The 18637-nt window shown below is 31.7% G+C and overlaps 1 protein-coding gene across 1 annotated transcript; it reads left to right on the top strand.

Annotated features, from left to right (window-relative positions):
- The first annotated feature begins 3548 nt into the window (after nucleotides 1-3548).
- LOC113511750 (uncharacterized) lies at nucleotides 3549-17710 on the top strand. Its single transcript, XM_026895464.3, has 5 exons — nucleotides 3549-3994; nucleotides 7519-7622; nucleotides 12031-12102; nucleotides 12806-12928; nucleotides 13685-17710. Exons 1-5 carry the CDS (start codon nucleotides 3778-3780, stop codon nucleotides 14117-14119), a joined length of 951 nt encoding a protein of 316 aa, XP_026751265.1. The 5' UTR covers nucleotides 3549-3777; the 3' UTR covers nucleotides 14120-17710.
- Nucleotides 17711-18637: the final 927 nt, after the last annotated feature.

The raw sequence follows: 18637 nt of genomic DNA, 5'->3' as shown, positions 1-18637 counted from the left end.
AGTGACAATTGAACAATTCAAGTGAAATACAATATCATAAATACAGATAGAAATATATACATAAAGGTACAAAAGACTGTTTTAATAATATTTATAAGAACAGGAGAGAGTAAAGAATAAGCAAGCGAATTTGCTGAATTTTTTCCTAATACCATGATATAAATACATATATGGAGTCAAATACTTTTACCTTCAGCAATCAAAACGCATAAAACGTATGCGCGTTACAATATATTCGATATACATACTGCTGTTCATGACAATAAACGACGGTGCCTGTAATAGACAATACAAAATTATCAACTTAAAATACAAGTGATTTTGTACTGGTTTAATAATGCAATAAATTAATAGAGTATTTTTATAAAGTATTATATTATAACAGTTAGGATATACGATTTTATACTCGTTACGCTCGTGTCGCGTAAAAGTATTGACATGTTATTTTTTCATAAAGTTGATAGAATTTTATGTAGCAGTATTAAGTAGATATCACCATTATACATGTCTAATTGTATAAGACGAGACGTCCAATTACTAATACAAAGAGTTAGATATAACATCTTAGTTTCCCAGGAATCCTAAAGCAAGAGAAAATAATGTGGATCAAAGTGTAATTAAAGTAAAAACCATCATCAAAGTCGCCATCAAAGTGTAGTTTCTGGTGTCAATTATGTGTACATAATAGGCAAAAATTACTACTATTCATCAAATAGAACCTTATCAGTGTAGTGATTTAAAAATATGCCAATAAAATAAAAATCTTTAATAAGTTTAAATTTACTAGAAAGTATGAAAGTAGCACTAACAATAAAGAAGTTTAGAAATAAACACTTATTACCATGAGCATATGACGTGATAGTATCAACATTGTTTTAAAAAGACTTTAATCTATTATACCCATAAAATGAATTCAAACATAGAAATTAGTCTAAATAGATGTCGTTGTCGCGTAGTGTCCATGCTAATTTTTGCCCTAAGTAAGCTCAAAAAGAGTATTTTTTGAATAAAAACTACATTGGTACTACTACGGTAAATTTTTATTCGCAGTCTCTACACCATAATAATGTTAAAAAAAATTAAATATTAATAAAAACCATAACAAAGTGTTACTTATTTCTGAAAAAGTTCGATGCGAAATGGAGTTTATTACAATATAAATTTAAGTTTATAAATATAAATTTAAGAGAATGGGTCCAGGTCAATATTGACTCAATACTGACATCTGCTTTCGAGTATTCTTTATTCCTCTTTATTCACCTGATCTGAATTTTTAATTGAATTTTACCTGTTTAAACAAGGTAACGGTTTGTTTCTGGCTGTATATTCCAAACTGAGCAATAGTTAGCTATTATGTATAATTTTAATATGATTATTCAGGAAATTTTTAATTTCATACTTTTAACAGAAAATAATCCCTGAAAAACGGCTCTAACTGACAACTAAGCAAAGATCAAAAAAGGGCGCAGTGTTATTTCAAGACAGTTTTTTAGGATTTATCAATGTTGCAACTTTGCGCATGCGCTGACCCTGTACGTGAATGACAGAATAATTACATTATAATAAAGGTTGTAAATTATTCGTATAATATCATATAATATAATAATTTAAAAAATCGTACAGTTAAATTTAATACAAAATCATTATTTGAAAGATTATTAAAAACTAAAATCTATCCATTCATTCTTAAAGCATTAACAGGTGGTGCCATTAGTAGACATGATAACGTCTGATAGAAGGGACTTAGCGAAACAACAAAGATTTTTATCCTACTTGTTTATAAGGAAAAACTTCTCTTAATTTAATGATGAACTACTTTTAATAGAATGAAAGCAATGTTATTATTATATAATTTGTAAACTATGGGAAAAAGTAGTAATATTGTTAACAACTAATGTTATAAGGACGATGTAATCGTATTTGTAAGTAATTTTTAAAGTATGTATAGGGACACTGTCTGATAGGTTGCTGAGCTGTAAAATCTCTAAAAAGAAACAAACAAATAATAATTAATAAATAGATAAACAAATTGATTTTCATATCTATTAGTAAGTATAACTTTATGAAACCATTGAAAACATTTTTAAAAAAATTTTTGAATTTGTATTGTGGTTACGTTGCTCACGTTTATACTGTTCTAGGGTTAGATTTTATGTTGTTATTAATAAGTACACTAATTAATTATTAACTTATTAACTACTACCTACAGCCCTATACAGTATAGGAGCTAGTTAGTCTGTTGTTACTTAGCCATAAGTTAATTATAATTGTCATTCTACTGACAATTCGTGTCTGTATTTTACAACAGTGGTATTCCTCTTTGAAAAGATTATTGTCGTTTCACTCTTGAGAGTGGGATAGCCAGTCCAATTTCGCATATAATAGGTCCTTGATCCTCTGGAGTACCAACTTATAAGAGGTGTCGTGGTTGGCATAATATAGGATATATTTACACAGGAAAGGAATTGAGATAAGACTAAAAAAATCTGATGATAAAACATCGTAGACTCGAAAAAATCACGTGTTACCACAATCTCGCCTTATGTTAAGATTTAGCGATATTCGTATTTCTAGGCGATGGGAATTTATTAATTCACAGCAAGAGATCTGTCAGCTCACTTGTCATTCCCAGTGCTATAAAAGGTACAGTTAGATTTACTGAAGAATTTTTTACAAATTATATTCCTTAAGTTTTATATATCTTACTTGACAAAAAGTTGTCAGAGGTGTAATCGAGCGAAGGATGAAGGGCGCGGGTGGTGCGCCGCACGCCGCATCACCACCGGCGATATGGGTCACTGCCGCCTACGCGCAATTCGATAAAACTTTGCAAGTACTTATACATTACCTGAATATACACGTTACTTATTATTTCTATTTAAATACAACATTATAAATTAAATTCAGAAATCTTAAAAATAATTGGCATTTATTTACTTCTCTTATTTAATGAGTTGTTAGCAGTTGGCAGAGTTTTGTGTTCTTTTCATAATAATTGAGTTGGGATAATCCTGGGTATTTAAGTTGAAAAATAAAGAAAATGTACATGGATTTAATCAATTGACGTTTTGTAGTGAAAGTGTGTGCTAATTAATAGTGCAAAGTATCGATCAATCGTTTCACCATGGTTCTAAATATAAAATTCCATCGGGGAAGACAAAGTTCGCGCGCAATACGGGCGCAGGCAGGTAGTGGTTGCGGGCGGGCGGCGCGGCACGGCGGTGCGGCGGGCGGTGGCGGTGTATCGATTCCGCGGCGCCTTCAGTCGGCGTCCGTCGAGCGTCGCGCTGCGCCGAGCCGCCGGCGAGCGGGCGTCGCCCCTCCCTCGCGGCCCGCGCCTCTTCTCCGCCCTCGTCCATCGAATATCTCGCCGTCGCCGGCAAACTCGAACGACCTCTTTTCGCTACCTAACGTCGCTCCCGCGTCCGACTCCCGCCGCGTAACTGCGCTCGATCTCTACGCGGCAAGTCGTCATACCGACGTATACTTTGAACATCAATACAATTTTTTAATAGTTTCATATATTAATTACCGAACTCGAGTCACTTTGTTGAATAGTTTTGAAGTAATCGTATGAGGGTCTGATGTAATGTAGCGTCAGTCAAACAATGTTTATTAAGAGAGTGGGATACTCGTGATGCATTTAGGAAGTACACGATAAAGTAATTGGGTAGGTGTAGTACAAGGGTAGTGTGATGTGGCCAAGCAGGTTAGGGCGAGGATGGAAGGTAGCGCGGCAGGGGAGGGCGCTGCCAGGAGCGTAGGGCGCGCGGAGCAATGGATTGCTGCAACTACGGCGAATACCGCGGGCACGGACAGTACGGTAGCGGCGCGAGCGCAGGTTGGGACGGTTACGGACCGTACGCGCCGCTGCCGTACGCGCCGTACGCTCACGGCTACTACGCGCCGCCCGCGCACGATGCCTACGCCCGTTACTACCGCTACGACTACCCTGCTCACCACCTGCACCACGCTGAGCATGTCATGCCCATGGGTTGGTATTGAGCAGTTTATATAGTTCAGTCGCTCTATAAAAGTTATAAGTAAACTAATTTTGCTATTTTCTAAAAATATACTTGGTAGTGAATAATATAAGAGTTAACTATAAAACTAATATAAAATACGCGTAGAGGTAGTCACTGTTTTTGCTGAGATTATCATTACGTACTTCATAATAAATTCCAAAACAATGGAAACACAAATATTAAAAGTAGTGTAATATACTTGTACAAATTTTTCAAATAATTAAAGATTTCAAATAATAATGAGAAAATTCATATACAGATATTGCATTTCGTTAAACTTATATGAGTATGTTTATATGGTGCATGGAAATAATGTAAAATGACAATGACTTTTTGACTTCTTTTTAACTCTACATAATTCCTATTTTTATTATTTCAATCCTAATATTTTGCTAAGACAATACATTTCTGAATAATTGATTATACGTTATTTGAAATATACAATATAGGAAATAAGGAATTTATCATGTGCTTTATTATTTATTTACAATCTGTGTTATTTTTAAATAATAATTATTATTCGTCTGTAGTAATTGCAATCGTTACAATAAGAACGGGAAAAAGTTCAATTAATACCGATTTTTTTTAATAACATGTTAAAACTTTATATGTGTAAATGAATTGTATTTCTTTAAGAAAATAAATATCTTAAACCGTATTAACTGGAAAATGCTAATAATGTATTGATTGAAATTTATATACAAATCGGTAAATCTACAGCTTTAACGTCCTAATTCCGTAAACGTAATTAAATTATAAGTATTGTACTAGTTTCAGGCGTAGGTACACAGTAGGTAGCGATCGCAATAACAAAGCTGCTGATGACGCGTCGTCAAGTAATTTGTTTACCAATACAAGAGAGATCGGAATGCGCGCGTGGCGCGAAGCGACATTCTGAACAATGAGGAATGAAGTAAGAATTAATGTTTACGTTTGGGCGGATTTCTTATCGTCTACGTCACGTGTCGAAGACAGGGGGCGCGGGGGTGGGCCGGGGGCGCGCGGCGGGGGCAGCTCGCTCTACAGGTGGTCGTGCCTCCCCGCGTCGGTCGCAGCGCAATTGATCGCCCGCACAGCCACTCTACATATTGACCGGGCTACTAACGCCCGCGTCGCGATTCACACCAAACTTTATATACATAAATGCTACAATCTTCGTAAATAATGCAAAGTAGTAGCGTCACGTATCCTAATAGTCCTGAATGAATAACAATTGTTTAGACGAATTCAATGAGAGACGACTAAAATTAAGTATGTTGTTTATTCTAACTGTACCTATAATTTTTTATTGAAGCCATTATGATTAAAAGGACGATTAATGAATATGTAAATGAATTTTTCGCGCAGTTTAGCACGTCAAGAAATAATTTGTATTGTAATTTCCTTCTGAGAATGTTTAACGTCAAGAGTTAATTGTGAAACAGTTTTATCCCTTACTTATTTTGTTCTTTTTAACTTTTCTACTACTTCTACAGCTTCTTTGTTATTCGACTGCGTGTCACTAAAAATTTTAATTCTTCTTATAAAAATCTATTTAGGGTTGAGTTTTATTAGGCATTTGTAACTTCATTTGCATAACATAAAATCAACGTTAAAACGGCTCTTGCCACATGTCAAACCTATAAACGTCAGTCTTTAGGGTTATTGGCGTGGCGACACGATATATCAATAGTACAACGTCCTTGTGAATAGTGCCATTGATTTTCTCAGCGCGAGCGAAAATACTTCAGTCATCAAATGTATCACTGAGTGCAGCGTGACTTAAGTAATACAAATTCTTTAAAATGTAAATAATTATCTTCTGAATTATTTATTAAAATTAAAAGTACAGATTTAAATTACTTTCAAGCAGGTACATAACCTTGAACTTTGTTATGCTATAATTAAAACGTTTCTGATTAACATTTAATTTATGTTATAAAAATGAAACATAGTCAAATTAAAAAGTGTAAATGACATTTTCATTAAGTAATTTCGTTTCAATGTTCATAATTTTGTCACAATTGAAGTAATTTTTTTATTTATTAGAAATATTTGATTATTTCAGTTATTAAAATAAATATCGACTTGGTAAATATATAATTTATAATTTTGTAAAACCTTGCGATAGAAGAATTAATGTCTAGAATGTTTTTTTTTATAAATAAAGTAGTTTGATGCATAACATCTACTTGTATACAAGATTGATAGATCGGATATCACTTTCCCTGTGTTCTACAAATGCACATTTGCTGTGTGATTTGCGCTGTTTACATTAAACTAGTGTCAATTCTAAATTTAAACGCCCGTCAGTTTGAGCACGCAGCACGCTGTTGTAAATAGCGCAGTGTTTAATGCTTTACCTAGACAATTATTGTTTACAGTCCATAAATTATAATGTTTATTGTTTCGGTGAACACATAACCCTAAGCTTTTAGCGGACTACCTTTTCATGTTGGTATGTTAGTTTTGCAATATTATTAAAATTAATAATGAACTCGGTTTTTTCGAATTCGAAAATGAATAAGTCTATCTTTTTATACATTAATAAGAGAACAAATTCAGTGACAAATTTCTTCGTTCTCTTAATGTTAGATTTGCAAAATATAAATTGTCGTTTACAATTTTTATGATTTATAATCTTAAATTACACGAATAATTTGTACCTACGTACAGAAAAAAAACATTAAAACAAAGGATATTATTATATTTTTCTAAAAATTATTTATTCATTTATGTACAGGAAAGTATTTCTCTCCTAAAGTAACTACCATTCATTTCGTGCCATAGAAGAATCTTGAATTCTAACTATTCATTGATTGATTATTCTGTCAAATCATTCAATAGATGTCTTTGAATCATGCTAATTATGCAATACTTGGAGGAAGGAAATTGATATATATTAATATTGAATGATATGATGACGACAAAATTTATAATTTAATTATGAAACTCAGACATATTCAGATCCAGATTCTTTATTTGCATTAAACACGGTAACATTACATGTTCAGTAGTGTACACTTCGAGCTACATGTTTCACAAACATACTGATATGCAAATTTTATTAAAATACTATAACCTAGTCATTTTGTACATAAAAGAAGTAATCAGAGTAAATTAAATATCCATTATTAATATTAGAGCATAATGCTAGAGTGGTAATGTTTATTAATATAAGTGGTGTAGGATTATTAAATCGTATCGTAAAAATATAGGGGCACAAGATTACTATGTAAAACAATTTATAAATACTCAGAAAATGATGCACTTTTAGTGACAGTTTTTTTTTACAATACCTTGTATGATTCAAAAATAAATGAAAGATGTCACAAAACGTCTTCACTCTGTATGTCTCCACTAGATCATCTGTAAGGAATTATTTTTAGCGATATGATCGCCTGTTGTAAAGCACAAGTTATTTTAAATGTTCCCTATATTATAAAAAGTTTTACTGTTATTATATATTAAAGTATAATATATTTGAAAGGCAGTTTTGTTATTTATTTCGTAGACTACGGTGCTTACGCGGCAAAGGAGGCGCGCGTGCGGCGCGCTTTGGCTCGTAGGGAGCAGCGCGCACTCACTCCCGCATTACAACTGCCGCATCCGCCCACGGTAAGTACATATTACATTTTTTTATTGATAAATTTTATTTCAAGAACCTGCTCTTTTAATCATGCCAAAATTAATACGAGTATATTAAAAGTCAATACGGTAGGTAGGATTCCTCCTGTATATAGCAAAAGAATTATAATAATCAATTTAGAATTAACAAAATTTTGCACAATATTGAAAAAAAAAATACAGGTAAATTGAGAACCTTCTTCTTAAAGAAGTCGCTTAAAATTAATTATCAGTAAGATTAAATAAATGTTAATAATTATAATTCTATCATAAATATTTTACAGAGGAAAAATTAAAAAAGCAATAATTCTTTCCGCTTTGTTGGTACAAAAGTCGTCTGTTTGGGTATTTCTGTCCCTTTCGTATTTTTACCATGATGGCTATGTTTCGGTTTGAAGAATAGAATATGGCAATGAAATCACTGGGCATAACACCATAGTCGTCAGAAATGACAACGCATAAAGGGCATCATAGGCGAAATAATATTCTCTGTTATGTCCATGGTAATATTCATATTTACAGGCGACGATTACCACTTTTCTTCAGGTGGGCTATCAGCTTATATACCATATTAAGTTGCACAAAAGAAAAAAAGTATTCAAAATGAAATTCATAAGTAATTACTTCTTAGATTTATTAGGCTATCGTAATTTATTGTCAGTATTATTATATTAACAATTTGCAAAGATAATAATATACGAATATAAAGAGATTTAGAGAAATTATAGATATATGACAGCAATATACTATGAAAACGAATAACAATAAAACTGGTATGTGGTTGGTGCAATCGTTAATTCCAGTATGTATAGGCAATTCATTATAAAATGTCACATTTAGTCGAATAAAAATAAAATCCATAAACGTAATTTGAACTTATTTTATAGCCAGAATAAGTTGTTTATTCATTTAAACTTTTAATACACATAATCTATATGTAAAAGTTCTAAACTTAGGTCCTAAATTATGAATGTCATAACATTTGTATCGTAGTAGCGAAATAAATGTAAACAAAGTAATAATTTTGCGGCAATATAAAAATATGGTCGCAGAGCAAAAAAGCTAGTCAAAGTTATGTAGGTCAGTGTCAAAGGACACTCGGCATTCTCGTAGTACATTTCCTTTATAATAAAAACTACTATCAATCATAAGCGGTAAACATAAAGTTTAAATTGGTATGAATCCAGTCGCCATGACGGGTAACAATTTCTGTGATCATTATTAATATGTTAATGGAACCTTATTGATTATTCAACTTTGAAATTCCAAAAAGTTTGTTAACGTATAAATCGATATAAATAAGATAATCGTTCATTGTGTTATCCGTAAACTTGAACTCTATCATAGACATTTTTGGCGAGAAAGTAATAAATACGTAAGTAATAAATGTTTAATTAAATGGATCATAGTACATGATAGAATAAAATAAGCATTTATATATTACATTGATAGTGAATTAAATATATATATATATATATATATATATATATATATATATATATATATATATATATATATATATATATATATATATATATATATATATATATATAAGTGATTTCGATTTGCCTAAAATATTTATTTTATAAAAACATAAAACTATTCAGAGTTATTTTATACAAAATAATATAAAAATCACAAAACCAAGATATAAGTCATTGAATAATCGAATAAAAAGTGGTATCATTACGGCGTCATATTACAAGACAAGTGAGCGGCACAAAGGCGCTAATGAGGGCGGGGGTAGTGGCATGGCAGCGAGGAGTAAGGCGCGAGGCGAAACAGGCAGGAGGGAGGAGGGGTGGGGTGGTCTGTGAAAGCTGTCAGCGGTTGATTTTTCCGAGTGTCGTGGGCGCCTCGCTGATCGATAAGTCACGTGGGTCGCGCGCGCTCACCGCTCGCCGCTCGATAGTTGGCCTCCGCAAATCTCCCGCCACTAGTCTGCCATCATACTCGTATATAAGGGCGGTTATAGAGCAATATATTTTAAACAACATAATATTTTTTTGCAAATTTATATAGTAGGATAACTTGTATGATTAATTGTCATTATAAAATTGAGCGGAACTAATAATAAAAACATAAATATATTAAATTTAATTTGGGACTAATAAAAATTTTAGATACGTTTTCTTGAATTCTCTTACAAAAAAAAAAAAGTAATTGGTATAGTCTAAGTTATGAGGTAGATGACAAAAGAGTAAATGAATGGAATCATTTTATTTAATTATAATATGACATATTACATTTAAATCATGATATTATTAAATCGTAGGCCTATCGTAGCGGGCGCTTGCGCCGAACGCGCTACGAATTTCGTAGCAAGTTTGTTGATTCTACGAGCAAGAAAGTATTTTGTAAATTACTGTTATGATCTATTTTTAGTGCACTACGAATAGTTAAAACAATGAATAATATTATAATATCATTATTATACCTCGTCACCTTTATATTACAACTCTTTATATAATCCCAAACAATATTTTCGATCGACTTCATAAACAAGGGGGTTCTCAATTTGGTTGTTTTTTTTAAAGTAGGAAAATATTTCCTTTTTATCAGATACATTGGATAAAATTAAATTTAGTCCTGTTAAATTTAATTATTAAATAATAATTATTTGGACTATTAATAATAAAAAAGAAACACGTAATAATATATCACAATTTTATAAAATTAAAAGACAGTCTTACTATATTTTATATAAGTAACACAACACAACATGAAAAATGAAACAATTCCTCGTGTTAGTTGAATTTGGCGTTAACATGTCAATCGTAGCGGAACAAATTCATATGTTTCATCGTAATGTCTACTCCGTTGTCACTTGGGGGGGTTAACGACGTCTGCTGAGATATGAATTGTGATGGATGCAGTAGCTGCAACGCGGTGCACAGCCAGTGACGGACATCGATCGGCGCCAGCCCACCCCGCCATGCGTCCTATACCACCCACTCCGCGCCCGAGCCGAGCCGAGCCCGACACACTAAACATTATCTCATGTACCTACAGATTGTATACATTCCACGATATTTAACTCCACATCAAACTGAACACTTACTTATTCTATTATTATCTATAGAGCCATTCTGTCATAAGTTCAGAAGTTCAACTACTTTGTTTGACAAGTATGTATGCGGATATTAAACGGGTTATTTTAGGTACAATTGAAAGCAATTATTATTCATGTCTATTGAACTCCATTGAAAGGTTGTTGATGATAACATTGTGTAGTCCGTTGGAGTACAAGAGATAATAGATATGTGTCAACTGAATAGTAATAGCTCAAGAAAATAGACAGAGGCATGTTTCACGTTTATATATAATATGGAATGAGATTTGTAAGTAACCAATCATATCTGGAAGAATTATAAAATTTTATGTATTTTAAATAAAGTTTTTTTTTTCGTAAAGTGTATATAGTTACTTGGTGAGATTTATAAGACATTGTGCTGTTGTCGCGTGACAACAGTAGTGACATGATGACAGTGTCGATGTGCTTAGATAAATGAATGTGCTTTTATATTATATTATACAAACTGACAAACGTTTGTATTATTTACATGTTTTTTTTATGGTAAGTTTGTATGTACAATTTGCATCCGTGCGAAGTCGCGTCGAATCATTAGTTAAATAATGAAAAATAGAATATCGAAACAAGATGTTTGAATTCTGTTGTTAAGCGCCATATTTGCAAGAAACTGAAAATATATCAGTTATTTTGTCGGTCAACTAGAACAATTTATGTATAATTATAAAGACAGTACATACTGACTAGTATAGGGAATACAGTCGGTAAAACGCACGTGACAACCCTAGTATTGCAAACAGGTATTAACAATATTGTTTGCTACCAATACGGTATAATAAAATAAGTATTCTGATTTGAAGAAATTTTTGAAATAGGAAAGATATAGTACTTTCTTGTATATATGTATGTGTAAAGTATATCAGTGGGAGGCAGTGTACTCGAGGACGAGCCGTGCGCGGCGGCCGGGCGGCCTCGTTGGCGGCACTTTCAGCCGGCCTCTGAATCGATACCCGACGGAACATACGTTTCGCACCATCGAACTTCACAATTCAATGACATACAGCCCGGCCTAAATATTTACGTGGACAAAAGTAAAGAGAAATTATTATTTTACTGATACCTAAATGTACATTACTAGTTAATTGGTCTAGGTAATGAACTCGCAGTAGTGTAATATTTTACCCCTCGCAAGGTTTAAAAAATATAGTTGTTCAGGTACCAAATTTGGATAGTGTATATACTAAAGATACAGATACTATTTATTTATTTATATAATATAATCATAATTTTACATAAATTAAGTAAATAGTTTAATTATGTTAAACATACCGATTTTTTATTATTTCTTCTTTTTTTTTTTATTTACAGCCACCTCTAGAATGTGGGCTGAACGGACGCGGCTCTGGTTATTGCGAGACGCAGATGTGGCCTCACTATCAGGTAATCTTTTTTATTTCCTATGATTGTATACATAATACAAGGGGTAAATCGACAATTTTAATATTAAAATATCGATTGATAGTATCGAATAACAATTTTTATCTATATGAAATATAATTGGAACACGGGTGTGATATAAAAATAAGTAATATATCTAATGAGTTTCATTAGTGTATTTTTACGTTTTGTGTTCTTGTATTATTAGTTAATAAGTATATTGTTATTGTATGGTTAACGATATAAGATATAAAAGATCGGGGAATCATCAATTCCTGAAATACTTACGAGCTAGATTCAGACCAGGTTATTTGTTAACGCAGTTAATGCAACCATATATGTGCCACTATAGAAAGTGATACTACTCATATTACTAAATCAGCGACTGAAACTTTGAATGTACTCATTAAAGTTTCAGTCCTTGTCCTACTGGACAAGACACCAAATATACTTTATCTGTAACGTAAGTTAATAACAGTATGTATTTAATATAATACGATAGTGTTAATGTGTTCAGAATAAATATCCAGTAGTTTTTGTTATGGGTCACTTTAAATTCGAAAGGAAACTAGTATTTCTACTATCATAAATAAAATATTATTATATTTGCTGATATTTTTCATATTTTTAAATAAATAAAATAAGAAGATCAGTACAAAGATTACAGTTGAAGTTATATGCAATTGGTATTGCTACATTATTTCAGATGGGTGTTGTGAGCGGTGGCGGGAGTTGGAGTGGCGCCAACGCAGTCAACGGCACGTGGTCCTTGCGCAACACGTGCTCACGTGAAAATATGCGTTATCCCTCTGACTGCCGTTCTATAAAGGTAAGGTACATACATTATTTTTTATATATAAAATAAAATTTAAATGAAGCTTTTTTAATAGATGAAAATGGAACGGTAAGTTTGCTAGCGTTGATATATGCTGCCGTGTTACCAGTGAAGGATAACGGTAAGGATGAATATAAAAATGTTGTAGTAGTGTATCTAAAAATGTGTTTAAGTATGTCTATCAAGTGTTTAGTACCACTGTACTGTCTAGTTAATACATACTAAAAATACATACTGAAAAATGATAGTTCTGATCCATGATTTACTTGCCCCTTAAGGTAGATATCTTGATATGTCTTTTACTGAATTACTTATACTAGTTTATGCTTAAATAATATGGTTTGTGCTAATTGAATATTTTATTAACATTACAAATATGAAATTTGTAAAATACTTGAATATATTATTTTAGATTAACATATAGATAGATATATATTCTAGCTTAATTAGCAGAAACAAAAGATACTTTCACTCTAATGTACGCGGGTAAATCTGCGAACAACTAGTTTAAATATTTTTGCTATGAAAAGTTCCCACGATTGACCTCAATCTCACCTATTGGGAAGTGTGACGAGTTCGAAGGTGGAGCTCGCGTGTTTAAATGCCCGACGCGTGTCTATTTTATTTTTAAATTATATAATAAATTTCGTTAAAAAGACATATCAAGATTTTTTTTTCCGAATTAAATCCAACCGAATTAATTTTGACATAAAATACGAAAATATTTATTGTAGTGTTACCTCATTTCAGGGCCCTCACATTTATGCTCAAAATCCAGCATGTATACAAGATGGAAGATCGACACCTTATCGGCCATACGATGAGACTTCTTACAGCGGAGAAAATGGCATCAGGCACGGAAACACGCCCGAGTTTTCCACAACGAGAGCCGTGCCTCCAGAAACGCCCCGATCTGCACGGGATCGTTTCTACGCTGAACCACGGCGATCGCCACCCGAAGAGAAACGGCCACCAGTAGTGCCCTTGCCCGCCTTTCAGCAAGCATTTGGCTCGACCGAAATAGGAAAATTTGCGGAAGCATTCAGTCGCACAGAGGTGGCTTTAGAGGATGTCACTAGCGATAATTTTTCTTACGAGTCTTTCTCCGACTGGGATGTACCATCAGAACCGCAGTGGTCGTTGCAACCGACATCGCGGGAAATCAAGTGTGAAGATAACTTTTAGTTGTCTACACTTTAGCTCTAATTATAGGCGATTTCGCCACTTAGCTAATTAGACAATTTTTAGTTCCACCACCATGTTGCCAAAATGACGTAGTCACGATGGAAGTTTGATGTCATAGAACTTTAGAATGTGATAAAATCGTTAGTGTGCGATCATGAATCGACGGGAGGAGTAGTGGTGTGACATTATAAATTCATATATACATTATAAGTAGAATATTAATTATCTAGTTAATCCCTTTAACTAGTTTTAGACCGACCTTAAAAGGAAGAGTAACAATTTTATTAAGGGATATGCGAATGTTAGGTACTACATTGCATAGAATAACAATATGAATCATGACTCAATGTGCCTTTATTCGGAGAGCCCGGCCGCAGAACGCGCGGCGTCGATGCCCCAAACCGCTCCGCGTTAATATGGACAGCATAAAATTACAATAGCAATTATAGGGACCAACGTTTAGACAAATATATACACGATTTTGTCGCGAGCATAAATCGATGCGCAATAAGCCTAACGAAATTTCTGCAAATTATTGTATCAGAAACAATATCTACGAGTACAGTTACTTCAGTACCGTAGTATTTCATTTTAAGAAATGAAAGTTCATCAAGTAATTGTATCATTTAATAATAATGTCAAATGAGATCTGCAATATTTAAATCAAAATAATTTAAAACAGTTAATAATATTTTATTATTTTTTGAATAATTGAATAATGTTTCAAACAGTATCGTCTTTTCAAAGTAAACATTTACTATGTATTTTCGTAAGTACCTGATACGTTAATAAAATAAGTTTAAAAGTAATACTATAATATAATAAAATTTTCTGACTATAAGACCAATAAATAATTTGGTTACGAAAATATATCAAGGGGCACAATGGACGTCGCGCGGAATTATATTAACATTTGAACATGAAATTTTTCAGGAAGTAATGAAACAAGTCATGTATGTAGGTATATTTAGGTAGTTAAATTTGATAAAATTTTTAAAGAGATTACTTATGAATAAATGGCTTTTTAATTAAATATTAGGGGTCCAACAACGTCGATGTAAAGTGTTTGTTGTGGTTTTATTTCTCACGTCATAGACATTGCGCCAACTAAACATGAAAAACTGGATAGGTATGAAATTAACTTTTTTTGTTATTAAATTGGATCTGTGTTGAAATAATGTTATCTTGGTTGTTTTTTTGTACAAATAATATGACAAGAGTATGTTATTCTAAATAGATGGATTAACTATACGTTTCTATTAGTTGTGTCTGTGATAAAAATTATTTTGTAGGACATTAAATCGAATCAAATGTTTAATTTTTCCTTTAGTCTTTAAGTTTGTGCCAATGTTACTAAACCGATATAAACTATAATAATAAGTTGTAAAATTTTAACACAAAAGCATATAACCACTTACATCGTTACCCACACTGAAATTAAAGCGTAATATTATTCACATGAACACATTATGAACCTATTCACAACGAATTTTCTTCGGCAGAGCAATATTTAATTTCTTTATGCAATAATTTTTAAAACTCAAAAGCTAATAAATAAATTCATCACTTGCCTCAATTTAATAATTATAATATTGATGTATAAACTCGTTTATAGTTAAAATTCAAGTCTTTCAATCGGCGACGTAAGTAATTGTTTGAGCTTTTAATTAAATGATGATGTCTTATAAATGTCCGGTGCGTGTTAATTACCAGTAACTTCCAGTGGTCTTCACTTTTATAGAAGAATTCTGTGTGTCAGTATTTTAGATCTCTTTCGACAAAAAAAGCAGCAAAATTAATGGAGTGCCTTACGTATTTAATATGATATGAAATTAGGATGGATGAATTTTATTCTAGCATAATTCGATGAAACACCATAAAATAATAGCGTATTAAAACTTCTTTTGAACCGAGTATTTCATTAATAGTAGATAATGTAATAGACTAATAAAAGTTGTTTAATAATAATTACACTTAAAATATTATAAAATTACCAACGTACCTATAAATATTATACATTAAATACACCTAAATTTATCATGATGTGCACTAACACAGAGATGTGGAATGAATTACTTTGTTATGTTGTAGATTAATGTTTTTAAGATACATATTTCATGACGTTCGTCTTTTGAAGTTACGTTGAGGTAGTGTAGTTTTTAAGTATCTAGTCATTGGAATTCCATCTTCTTCCTGAATCTTATTATTATTTATTTACACCTATGAATATTTAAGTATTGTAAACATTTGCAGATAGAGCCACTACATCTGCAGTGTACTGGTTAGATTATTATTAATTTACAGATCCAATAAATAATTTTATAATCGATGGAATCCTCTTTTCTATAGTTAAGGAATACTTGGTTATTATGATAATAAGATAAAAGTAGTCTGTGCCACATAATATGTATATACGATATACATTTCCGTAGATAGTCCTATTGTTATTTGTTTTAAGTATTAGGGACATAATTTTACTGTAGAAATATGTAAAGACCGTAAATTAAAATTATAATATATATTTAGGTGTTCCACGAATAGAGCTTCCCGATTATCCCACAACTTTGTCTACCATTGCAGTTAATTATATTTGTACTTGGGTCTTTATTATTGTGATATATTAATTTCATTCACAAACTTGACAAAACTCTTTTTTTAATAATAATCTATATAATTATGTATGTGGTTCCAAGTAGGTACCTATTTGGATTAATACAACAGTAAATTTATTTTATTTAAATGTAATGATAATATTACAGGTATTTTCGTTTAATTATTTCTAATAAAAATATTGATTAGTAATTTGGTGGAAGGTTATTTAGTATAATTACTTAATATAATTACAGCTGCAATCTTTGAAAACTTTATAAAATCTGTGCATGGATCGGGGATTAGAAAGATGAAAAATTAAACTAGAATCCATTTCCTCATTTCATCGTACCGAGTATACCCATACCATGAAAAAAAATGGCAAATTGAAAATTTCGATCGCTTTTTAACATCACTACGCTTGATGTAGACGCCATATAAGATACTGTAATCAAAGTAACGACTTGTGATCCTACCTTCCAGAAAATATTTTGCAGAAATTAAGGTGTGTTGTATTCGTGTATACTTGTGTCTCTATAAAAAAACGTTTTAACAGACGAGAAACTTAAAAAAAATTTGAGAGAAATTAACTTTTCTTTATAAAAAAAAAACAACGGTGTAATATTTTTTTATTGTTATAATTAAATTTATTTGGAATCGTTACAATAAAAAATATACTTAACTTATATTTTTGTTAAACAATTAGGCCAACAAAATTTAGATACTTAGATAAATTTGTTGAGACAGCAAAGTACTGAACAAAAATATAAAAAAGATTATTATATACTTATCTAGTTATAATTATTATTAATCTTGTAAATAATTAATTATATTTTGAACGTTTCACTCATATCAATCAATCTAGATCAACTGTTTTATTAGCAAATTGTAAGGTTTTGAATCCCGAAACACTGAAATGTTTGATTTATGGACGTCGATGTACGATTTAATAAACACATTTTACTGAGAATTGTTATTATTTTTATATTACCTATGCAAATAGCGTTGAGTCCGGCTTCTGAAGCATTATATTTGTAGTTATTTCATTAGAATTATTATTTTTTAATTCTGCTACTATTAGTATATACCGACATTGAAAGATTCACCACCATTATTGTCATCAGATTATTATCAGAAGTTTTGTATCTTTCTATATTAGCTATCTATCTCCGACTGCCATTTTGTTCACGCATATTTTGCTTTGCGGCACGTGTTTCGTTTCTGAAGGAAACATCTTCAGGCAAATTATTATTAGAAGTACGGCAACACGGTCAAAAAATAGTCATTCACAGTTTGGGCGCCAAACGGTTAACACTGGGCTTCGGCCCAGCCGTAACCGTTTGATGAATTACCGATAGATGAATTATTAGATCTCTGCTCGAAAGCAGAGATCTAATAATTCATCTATCGGTTGTGTCCTAGATGTTTGTCTGGTTCCTCATAACATAGGGTATCCTAGATTGAAGCGATCGGTGTGGTAGTGTGTATTTATTACTAATATAAATAGTGAAGAAAGAAAATGATCGACTGTTCAACAGGTGTTACAATTGTTGATTCAATTTGAAAACGTCAACTTCAAAACTTGATTCGTACTGGTAATAAAATAATACTATAACCTGTTCACCCATTTTTATGGTATTATTTTATACCTTCTTAAAAATCATTACTTTATTACGCCAGAATATGAAATAAAAATTTGTAAATTCTTGTAAAAGGCACGCTTATTTTGTCATATTTACAAATATGTCATGTACACGTACACAATTACGCTAAGAACAAGGCATTTACATTTTATTATTTTTAAATTTCGAAGTATAATTAGATAAATTATAGAGCTATCAGAAATATTTTGTACAAGAATTGGTTGAAAAAATATCCAATTTAATCCATATAAAGTTCTAAACGTCCACGAATTGAAACTGTGAATTT

Source organism: Galleria mellonella, unplaced genomic scaffold, assembly GCF_026898425.1.
Source record: "Galleria mellonella isolate WM207_F2 unplaced genomic scaffold, CSIRO_AGI_GalMel_v1 utg117, whole genome shotgun sequence".
NCBI classification, from domain to species: domain Eukaryota; kingdom Metazoa; phylum Arthropoda; class Insecta; order Lepidoptera; family Pyralidae; genus Galleria; species Galleria mellonella.
Note: the sequence above shows the minus strand (reverse complement) of the source record. Positions and strands in the feature narration are given on the sequence as shown.